Raw genomic sequence first — 10935 nt, 5'->3', positions numbered from 1 at the left:
ATATACTACTGGCTAAAGCTGTGTACGATATGAGACCAGGAAGCCATTTCCGAATCATATCGGCATGACAATTTCCTGTTTAAGGTCTGGTAAAAAAAAATAAAGACTGGCGCATTCATCTGCGCCATTCGTGCCATATTCTAAATGCCAAAAATCTTTCTACACGAACTCTTGAAACTTCCGACAGTTTCAGGTAGAATTGTTATTTAGATCTAACGAGCTGCTCGGTAAGAATATACGTCGAGAAATGAAAGAACGAAAACATTACTCAGTGTTTGCCAGGGATCGAATCCAGAGCTCAAATTGATTTTTAAGCTTTGCTCGCGTAAGATATAATTTACCACCGCCCTCTGTGTGATTCTTCCTAATTTCCGTATATATTTAATCGTTGATGTTTTATTTCACTCTTTTAAATGCCCCCTTCAAATATTCTATAGGCATCTCAGTCATTGTGACCAGTCATATCACATAAAAGCACGTTCCCAGCAACTGTTCTACCTATATAGCTGTTCTAAAAACAAACTCTAATGGTTTAGTGTGTAGAATTCATTACCTGCCTTGCAAGAACTCCGAGGACGCCTAGGCTTTCTACAACAGGCTACGACGTTTTTGCAAAATAAAAGCGGAATAAACAGATTAGAAAAAAGTTCACAAAGCCTTTATTTCCGTTCACTTCGCAATTACAAAACATAAACCTTCGATTGTTATATTGCATTTACAATAAGGATGTTTTAAACAGAAATACAGGTGCTTTCCTACTTCTCCTCTATCTTGTTTTCCGTCATTAATGGAAGATAGTCGTATCTCGCATGGCCTAAACATTCCCAGTTATACTTGCTACAAAGTCCGAAGGTAGTATTACAAAAAGTTCTCAACTCTGCACTTTAATCCAGTTCTGTTATGATTTAAGCCTGAAGCTAGTATGACTAGCGTCCTGCTCCATGTAATGGTTATCGTTGTGGTTGTTGTCGTAAACATCAGAACGGTTTAAAGATAGTACACCGGAATCACTTCGGTTCATGGTTAGCTCTTTTAAAACAACTACTCCTAATTTGCCTCTGATCAATAGCATTGGCGTTATGTAGTTGTATCACAATTTGCCTCCATTCGATCTTCATGTCGTTCTGTATAAAGGCATGTCCAGCTTTTTAATAGTATGTTTCGTTAGCACATTTTCGTAGTGGAAAATTGTTCATCGACTATTATATATATATAGATATAGACACTATCTAGCGATAAGGTTGATTAGTATCCGTGCTATACAGCTAAGGCAATGGATGTTATAAATTCGAAATTTGCTACAAACGGAACGACAGCTCACCGTGACAAACGTCACGATATTGCCGAGGACATCACCTCTGTGTTCCGTTTGTTCCATGTACATATATGATCAGTGGCGACGGACTGGATGAAATGGTGCAAAGAAGTCATTGTAAACTTTACCTGTCCCTTTCATACGAAATGCCTTTTTCCCTCTAACATACTGTTTCTGTACCAAGGCCACACAATGACCAGGTCATAGTTTTGCTCAGTTCCCGCTAAATGTTCCTCCTTTTGTTTTTATGCGTACTACTATATTTTCGTTGTGATATAGTTGTCGAATACGGACGGTGCACTATGCGAAACTATATGAATGACTGGCAGTACATCGTTATCACAAGATTTTCGCATTATTATTATTTAGACCTCGAAATTGTACATTTCACATAGTTGAGTGCAACAATAAGACGAGATCAGTAGCGTCATAACAAGTGCCCATGCGTAATCTAAGTGTCGATGTTTACCATCGAATTCGCTCGCGTTTCCGATGTCCACAGTTGATTCGACAATTTGTAGGCTTTGTTCGTTACGATCGCATTTTCAGGATGTTCAGAAACTTCATACAGTGTTCATTACGGGCGGATACGCAATCTTTTACTCGTACGTGTTTTTGCATCTTTAGATCAATCATTTTAATTAGACATATGTAAGATTCAAAATTTATTCGTAAAACTAATTAGTTACACGTCAATGCAAGGGATAACTGTTTTGTAAATCAGCATTTTGTCTCCTACCGCTCTTCCGCCACGCATATATGAATGTGAAATTTTTAGCTGACGCATAGAAGGTAACAAAAAAGTTGGATCTCGTGTTAAAAGATGCGTGCAAAACTATAGTATTTGTAGCTATTCTCTCATGGCTATGGCTTGGAAATCACTTGATTTCTAGCTACCATTTCTCGGTCACATGTGTAGTTCCTTGCATCGTACCTGGGCATAATCTCCATTCACCACTGTGTTCTTATAGCTGATTTCTCAGATAAATTATGTTATGTTACGATTACTATTCCAACAATTCTTCCTATTTTCATCATTTATACGAATAATACTATCCTTAATACTAAAATAAAAAATGTTTCAGCTAAGGCATTATTTAACTTCTAGCTCCGTCACTTTTTAAAAAAAGAACCTGATCTTTGCTTGAAGCTTTAATGTAATTAGTACCTCATTATGTGTATTATGAGTAGATCACGTAATTGTATCTGTGTCAAGTAATGTGTATGTTCGCGTGTGTAATGTGCAGCTTAACATGTTTGTCCAGCGCATTTTAAGAGGAAGATATTGATTTAGCAAGTTAATGAACTGCTCGAAAACGATAAAAGTTCTTTAACTATACGTACGCTGAGGTACACTACTTTGACTGTTTAATCCCAGAGTCATTCTTCTCTCGATTGCTTATTAGCTTTAGTAGTCCTATTGTGGCTGGCTCTATTCTTGTGCTACGAGAAGCATCTTATTTTTTGCTGTGGTGCCCTTGTATTATTGGCATCTCCTGAAGAACCGTTAATATTGCTTCTCTGCTGATGGACGCTGTTTCTTAAAGCTTCACTTGGTGATGTTCGAAGCTGCCTTTTTGCTGTCACCGTACGCTACGTTCTCTTAGGACATCTGGCTGAATGTCCGTTTGACCTGTCTCTCGGTCATTTCGGCCGTTAAGTAGTGAAATCTGCTCATCATCTTTGCCAATGTCTTTCGCAAGGGTAACGATGAAGGCGTTCACGGTTAGGGCCAATATCCATTCGCTGAAGACAGACACAACGTGCCATGAGTAGCCACCATCTTCAGGTCTCCAATGAGTCATTTTCGTCCCTCTAAAGAAGCAAAATAGGCAAGCGAGAAACCAATAAAAACTGGATAACGTAGTTGCATGAAGTACCGACAGAAAAAGTGAAAAGATAGGTTTGCAGCATATTTGTAAAATTCTTGCAGATAGTACATGCGTGTAGGTTTTTTCTCATTTCCTATTTATTAGACATCAATAGCAGTGCATTAAAAAGACTTAATCTTAAACTAAACGTGCCAATGCACATTACGCTCGTATAAAAATGCAAAAAAAGAGTTAAATTATGTCCAATACGATGCTCACTTAAAGTAATAGAAAGAGATTATGCCTGAGGTTGAGGTGAGGAAAAGACTTATAGTGGCAATCACGGAACAGCCTGCGCGGAATTTTCGTAAGTGTAAACTGGTAAACAGCGTAAGCCACAGGTAAACGGTTGCCAATCCAAACGCCATCATCGCACCTAAAATATGAAATGAGGTAGGCGGAAAAACCAGATCATGTGCGTGAAAATTATTATATGCAGGCAATTTTAAAGCTTTCCAGTTAAACACAGAATTAAGCCTTTTCTTGTTCACAGTTATTTTTCACGGTATAGTCCTCTTCTAAACCTATACACGCTTTTTAGCGACGGTTCAACATCTTTGATGGGCCATCGAATTGGTAGCTGGCGTCTCAACCTGTGAAATATGCCTTTACACAAAATGGTCCCCTCTACGTTCGATGAAAATCTTCATACTCTGCGACACGTTGAAGCCAGGAAGAAAGACGCTGGGGACCAGATTGGATATAGTATCGTCAATCAACTCAAGCTCTAATTTGCAAATCTTCGCCATGACGACATGTGAAGTGTGAGGTACTGCGTCAACTTAGTGGAACAATACTTCTTTTTTGAGCACTAACACTCTCTGACCCAAGCGACGGTTAAACAGTAATTGAGATCGCAACGTATCTAAGATTGTGAAAGGTTCAACACACGCTCAATTTTACCACCCGAATATATTTTACGTTTTTTTTATATGTTTTGACGATTCTTAGAGTTGACTAAGAAACAAGCAAAGAAATAAACTACCTGTGATATATATATATATATCATTGTGATATATATCATTGCCTACCTGTGATATGCACTTTGAATATCACTGTCTCCTGAAAGTTTGCCACGACTTGGACGCCAAATGCCGCTAGGAGGCCGACAAGACAGGCATATCCATTAGTTGCAGTCGGCATTCTTATCTAATTCAGTTATTCAAACATGAACAGATAGAAAGATTCTACTCGATGTTAGTGGAAAGTGTGCAGGTGGGTGTTTTTTTACTGAATGTATTTGATTTTTCGAGTATACTATATGACCACCGCCATTCGTCTAAAATTGTCTTGTGGTGTGATATATTAATCTAGAGTGGTATCTGTGACAAAGTTAATTTTTGTATTTGAGTCTATTTTGCATGCTTGATATTTCGATAAAAACAGGATTTGAATAGAGTGACAGAAGACCAACGAGATCTGTTTCCGGCTACTGACTGTTTGCATATAAAAAAAAATAATTAAAAACTTTTCCATCGCTGAAAAACATTACATCATGCAAATTATATTTAGGATATGAGTCACTGTCAACTTATTATTTTTCAATTTCTTTTATTTTTATTATTTTTATCTCAGTTACTTATCGACTGGTTTAAGTCATTAACGAAAAGCCCTAAATAAGCAATTCTTTATTGTATCATATATAAAATTATTTTAAAAACTAGGAAATCCAGCAGTCACTGGCGTACAATCACGGTAAGCGACTCTGTGTCTTTCACCCACTGGGCTAGAACATCTGGATGTGTTTAGAAGTTAGGCAGCCGACAAAGGTCAACAATGGAAAATAACTCTCGAATGTTGTTAGATGCATGTGAATATTACCGTTGCATAGACGTTCCATATTGTAATGCCAGTGAGGATGGCACAGATGCTGAGCATAAGACCAAAAATGTTTGCTTCTGGAGGAAATGTCCCGATGTCGCTGATGTACGGAAACCCTGCGCAAGAGTTTACAGATTGAACAATTTTCTTAATTTAAATGTCATACGCGTTATATATAATCCAAATATGAATAAAAAAACACGAAGAATACAAACTGTTATGACACTTACCCTTCAGTTACATGATGACATTTTGCAGTCAAACTAGAGTACTTTCGGCCAGTAGTAATGATAACGATATCTATAAAGATATTAGAGATGGGGTACATCTTGCCGCTAAAAGCCTTAAGCTTTAAACTTCATTCGATGCTAGCAACCAAATTAATTCGATATAATTATATCTCCTGAGATAATGCATGACTCCAAAAAGGTGTTAGGCTACTTTTTTAAGTGAAACAAAATCTATTTTTTTTTTCAAACCTACGTACATTTTGCTCTAATCTAGAAGGAAAATAAAATTTTCGAAAATGTAGAAAAAAAAACACGATTTTTTTATACAAAACCCACCAGAAACATGGCCGTATGCGAAGGCAATCGGCAGTGAAGTGAAACACGTTGCGAAAAAGGTGGCGCCGGCGAGATAAGGAAAAAGATCCGGTGAAATCAGGTTGAAAAACGTCACAGGAGACCACGGTGGCATCTGAAAAGGTATAAAGGCTGTTGTAAGCCGCGGGCTGTGTCATTTAATAATTTATAAATTATACGCCGCTAGCAGACGAAATTTGCTTCGTCAACAGTCAAGTCCTCTAGACGCTAGTAGTTGATACCGGATTATAAGAAAAATGAGTTCAGAGGGAAAACGTCTTTTAGCCTTGAAAATCAACGCTTAGTGGTCAAATTCTTGAAAGGCCAAAGCGCAGTGGAAATCCATCAAGTATTGGCTGAGGTTTTAAGCGAAAACACAATGCATGAGCTGTGCAAGCGCTTTAAAAACGGAGATCGGAGTGTTGAAGACCAGTGAAAAGTTTACCAGATGTCGGGACCGAAAGGATAAGAACGCATTGTCGCAATAGAAGAAGCTTTTCATGAAAGCAAAACAAGAGTCTTAAGGGCTGTGCGGGCCAGAGCCGGCATTTCACGTGTAATGTGTTACCCAAAATACTGAAACTGAGTAATGGAATGAAACCTCCGTGGATTGATTCCAGGCCAATTGGGAAGGCATTTGGTTCACTCTAAGTGCAATCTACAAAGCATGGATCGACAAGAAAACCGGGACCATACCGTCGTCATAGATGAGACATTATTCAATATATTTTCAGCTGGGGAAAAACTAGACAAAAGAGCTCGAGAAAAATCGAGTTCAGTAACAATGACAAACGGGCGCGTACTTAAAATGTTGGTGGCATTTGGAATAAACAACAGAAACAACTGTAAGACACTCATTAAATATAAAACCTCTCAGTTCTCAAGAGACTTATGGCCTATTGGAACGGCAGTCAGAAACACACAGTACTTAATGACAACGCCAGACTGCATCAACTTGACCAAGTTTAACTATTTCCTGAATAGAGCAGAGCTAGGACTTCAACCCAGATCTAAATCCGTGTGATTCTAGGGCTTTCCGTTCCCTATAATGCTAATGGAAAGTACGTCCCACTATTGATTTACTGTCGGAAGTCATAGAGAAATAACGTATAGGTACATGGCTGGCCATGAACTGCCAGAGGGCTAAAACTAGCGTGTACAAAGTGAAGTATCTCTATTAAGTATTATTATAGCGATATTATAACGGCGATTCAGTTCGAATGATTCTATTCACAGCAAAATCATTTTCGCAAATAACAAACCTACAAGTATAGGGTCTAAATTATTCGTTACACTATTGACTGTCTTATACTATTAAGAGACGGGATACTCATAGGCTGATTTTCTCCTAATCCAGTGAAAATCTAGTTTGAAACAAATGTTTCATATGAAACGTCGATTGTGCCAATGTTGTTCGAGTTTAAACATGAAACATAATTCATACTTAACTGCTTTTGTAGAAGTTAAGCAATACAATTAATTTTTAGTTAGTATTTTTTTGTAAATTATTTGCGAGTTTTCCTCAATAAATTTTATCTTTACGATTTTGAAGCCGTCTCTGAATGGGTATGGCAGCGGAATAACACAGGTTTCATCAACGAAGGTTGCATTAACTTTTGACAATCAAATGCAAACATAACAAAACTAGTTTCCATTCTATCATAATTAAACTATGTATGTGGATCTTCAGAACATCTGAAGGTCGCTTGCGATATTTCGAAAACATTGATGAATTGTCAAAAGTGTTTCCGTCACGTAATTGAACAAATAAAATGCCTAATGCTCTAAAGCAAGCCTTATCTCAGACAAGTCGCACTCCTTCGGTAGAATTCAGCATTTTTTCATAATACGAAGGGCATCAGAATCGACAATCCACAATAGTTGCCGAAGTAGTAATAAGTAGCATAATATAAGTAAATATATAACAATAATAAGTAATAGTAATAAGTAGTACAAGTTTCTGGTGACGCTTTGCAACCACCGAATTTAACATTTGGTCAACGGTTTTTTTTTATTTTAGTGAGCATAAGACAGAGCTCGGTAGTGCATTTCACAGACTGTAGTAATATATCGCTCTGCCTACATTATTTAATCCAACTATACCAATCTCATTCATTCATTTCATACAAAGACTGACATAACTCTGCCAAAGGATGTAAAGCAACTGCCGTGTGTTCACAGTTTAAAAATGTATTTTACAATTAAAGATAATCGGTCTCATTAAATATTACGGTGCGCGCGATCAGTGTCGCCTCTTAGGTATCACGAGAGCGGGATGTTTTTATAGGAAAATTTGGGGCTTAAAAAACAAAGCCGCTATCCACAGCTCTAAAACCTCCTTCCGCCGCTGTTACAAAGGACCTAAGCGTGGAAATAACAGCTCAACTTACAATAATAACATAATACAGATCAAATATTGGCGTGATCTTATTGAATTGAGTAACATAACATTATTTATTTGTCCCCACAAGTAAACAGCAATTTTTTCTCTGTCAAAAGTTAGCATTGGTAACAGATGACTTCTATAAGCGTTATGAATCAACCTGTATATGTTTTTTTTCTTATAGACCGAAATAATACGGTCGGTTGTTATTGAAGCCAAATAGACAGCTTACCTCGAGGTCTTGTAGCGATGGCGCGAAGGCGCAGGCGGAATTTCGACGAACGGTGAGAGAGTCACTATAGATGATAATCCAACCACTACGTTCACGCATTCATTCCGTGACGGAACACACAGGCACAGGAACAATTTTTACGTGAACAGGTTACTTCGCACTGTCCTACTCGTTGACTAGAGGGAAATGGCCTAGTAGATAACAGTCTGTTTTAGCAGATGTTCCTGCTTGATAATAGCTAATATGGATATCTCATATCTTCGTTAGCAGCCGCAGTGCTTCTAGTGAATCAAGGCATAAGGATCACAGGCGGAAGATGATCGCAACTAAAATGCAATTATTGTTATTTCTAATATGTTAGAGTGCTTTAGTGAAGTGAACAATTAGTACATTGCTGGACAACGACAAGCGACTACCAGAAGGTTCAACGTCGCCGGTGTGGCGATTAGCGCCACGGATAACGCACTGGGTAACTCTCATTGAGACACTGCGCTTCCTTTACAAGAAGCAGCAGCGTAAAGCCCGCACCATAGAGGTGTTTCTCTGTTATCATTCCTTGATAACAACACGATAATGAAACAGAGTGAGGATTATGGATGAGAACTATTGAGCACTAGGTTTCTTCTATAGCCACCGGTAACATCGAGAAGAGGACAAGATTCTAACATGTTTACGACCACGGATCCGTTGATTAGAGAGCAGCGCGCTTATTCGACGGATATGAGCGGCGTTTTGCCACCGCACAAACAAAATGGAAAATGAAGTGTGTAATTGAATCATAAAGCGAGGTAGAAATGCTTTGAGTTACTTAAATCGCAACGAAAAGAAATTCATAAACCAACGAAATATTTTGAATCGGTATATCAGACTTTAAATTAATCTCATCATTCAAACTGATCATGAAACGTTATAGAATAATGTCAACACTAGCACAGAGCCTAAAAACATAACGAAAGGAATATTTGATCCAAATGTATCTGTAAACATTGAAAAAAGACATCATATAGAACAACAATGATCTAGAATAAAACTAGCCTCTAAGTTATTTGCTTCTTAAAACCCGGCGCTTCAATCAAATAGATACAACTGTGTTAGGACTTTATGACAAAGTACAAAATTAGTTAAGGAACTAAGCCCTTTATTTATTTGGCGACAATTTGGAGGTGAAGATAAACAGAGACAGTGTAAGCACAATTCCGACTTCTAAGTCAGAGGCTGGCAAACGAAACAATAATCATCATTCCGCCGCACGCTGGAGCCGAATATTTTGTCTCATAGTGAAGCCTCAAACAAAGTACGTCATCAATAGAGTCTTCGATGACGAAACATCGCCGACTGTGCGTTTTGTTACACTCTGAAACCAAGTACACCTTCCAGGAGAAACAAGCTTGTCTTTTTCAAGAATGCCTAAGTCAGCATAGATAAACTGTAGCGCTTTCTAATGCATAAGAATGAAGAAGAAATAAATCACAGATTATTCGTTATTTTATTTCGGAAAGGCAGCTTCGTAGTTTATCAGTACTGATCGCATCGAAAGGTTTAATTTTTGACACTAAGATAACTAGAGAACTTTTCTCCCATGGATAATTCTTTATTAATGACTTAACAGTGTTGCTTTAGCTGTGTATATTTTTCGAATTCTGTGGTTCGACAGGCTCGTCCGTGTCTTCCAGGTCGTGTCTAAAGAAGAACGATTTCGACAAATGTTTTTGCAATTTTCCAAAAATATAATTCTTAGCGGGCATACTTATTTGATATAATCACCATTCTCGCAAATACAACTTCGATTCAAAATTTAAGCAACTTAGACTTTTCAAGCGTTCCTTTTGCAAATGCACCTTTTCCATAGGACGCGTGGGCGAACTCAAAGCGTGGTGTCGAAACTTGGATTTCCGCTGCATAACGCATCAAACACAGTACTCCAATGGGTTCAAATCTGGACCCTTCGGCGGCCATGTGAGTTTTTAGAATATGGCCAGATTCTCCAGAAACCAGTCTTACGTTAATCCAAGTTAGCAAGAATCGACCACCGGAAGTGATATACCATAGGAATCCTACTGTTAGAATTACACTCTTGATTTAGATAGTTTAGCCATTCCCAGTCCTACGATAAGTCACATAACGCGCAGGCAAACTTCTACCAAGATTGTTTTGCCTTTTTTCTCTGTTTGTGTAATTACCACTATTACCGCACACTATACTCGGAGTACGATCAATGACGGGAGATTCTTTTCTCTGACTAGTAGACGATCATTCTTAGGAACGTGCGCACAAAAACAATCGCTTTTGTGATTGATATTTACATTGCGAATTAACGTTCTCTTGTCAGGACAGGATAGAAGACCACCTGTTTCTCGACTCTTGAGAGAATTGAGGAAATGATGATACCAAAAAATATTTTGATTGCATCGGCTTTAGACAGCATATATACGACTTTCATAACATGTGGTATATTGAATTAATGCGCCGTGGGAGCTATTTATCGGTAGACAGATGATTATAACAACATATGTACGTAAAAAGGACACTGAAAGGATAGGCTATCAAGTATATTTTGCTCATAGAACCGAATAATCAAGTTTTTCGTTTTATTATTTCAATATATTTCACATGTTTAGTACCTGGATAGACGCATAATTGCGAGAAATGGGCGAAACGGCTGTTCTCTTTTGCTGCATACTCAAGATAACCCGAGTTCGGTTCAATGTTAGAATATTGATAAGTGCTAG

At 38.0% G+C, this 10935-nt stretch overlaps 1 protein-coding gene across 1 annotated transcript; it reads right to left on the bottom strand.

The window, feature by feature from the left end:
* Positions 1 to 642: 642 nt before the first annotated feature.
* On the bottom strand, positions 643 to 10446 carry LOC111271432 (DNA damage-regulated autophagy modulator protein 1). The gene is made up of 6 exons (XM_022852217.2): positions 8207 to 10446; positions 5574 to 5706; positions 5008 to 5123; positions 4218 to 4335; positions 3406 to 3562; positions 643 to 3130 (listed from the first exon to the last, which is right to left on the bottom strand). The coding sequence occupies exons 1-6, from the start codon at positions 8303 to 8305 to the stop codon at positions 2899 to 2901; spliced, it is 855 nt and encodes a 284-aa protein (XP_022707952.1). The 5' UTR covers positions 8306 to 10446; the 3' UTR covers positions 643 to 2898.
* Between the last annotated feature and the right edge of the window lie 489 nt (positions 10447 to 10935).

This window comes from Varroa jacobsoni, unplaced genomic scaffold (genome assembly GCF_002532875.2).
Source record: "Varroa jacobsoni isolate VJ856 unplaced genomic scaffold, vjacob_1.0 contig00611, whole genome shotgun sequence".
Lineage (NCBI taxonomy): Eukaryota > Metazoa > Arthropoda > Arachnida > Mesostigmata > Varroidae > Varroa > Varroa jacobsoni.
Note: the sequence above shows the minus strand (reverse complement) of the source record. Positions and strands in the feature narration are given on the sequence as shown.

Coding starts and splice junctions, on each gene's coding strand:
- LOC111271432 (XM_022852217.2), bottom strand. CDS start 8,305: ATGCGTGAACGTAGTGGTTGGATTATCATCTATAGTGACTCTCTCACC. Junction 5,707..8,206: donor CATCGCTACAAGACCTCGAG/GTAAGCTGTCTA, acceptor ATACCTTTTCAG/ATGCCACCGTGGTCTCCTGT. Junction 4,336..5,007: donor TATGGAACGTCTATGCAACG/GTAATATTCACA, acceptor TAACTGAATTAG/ATAAGAATGCCGACTGCAAC.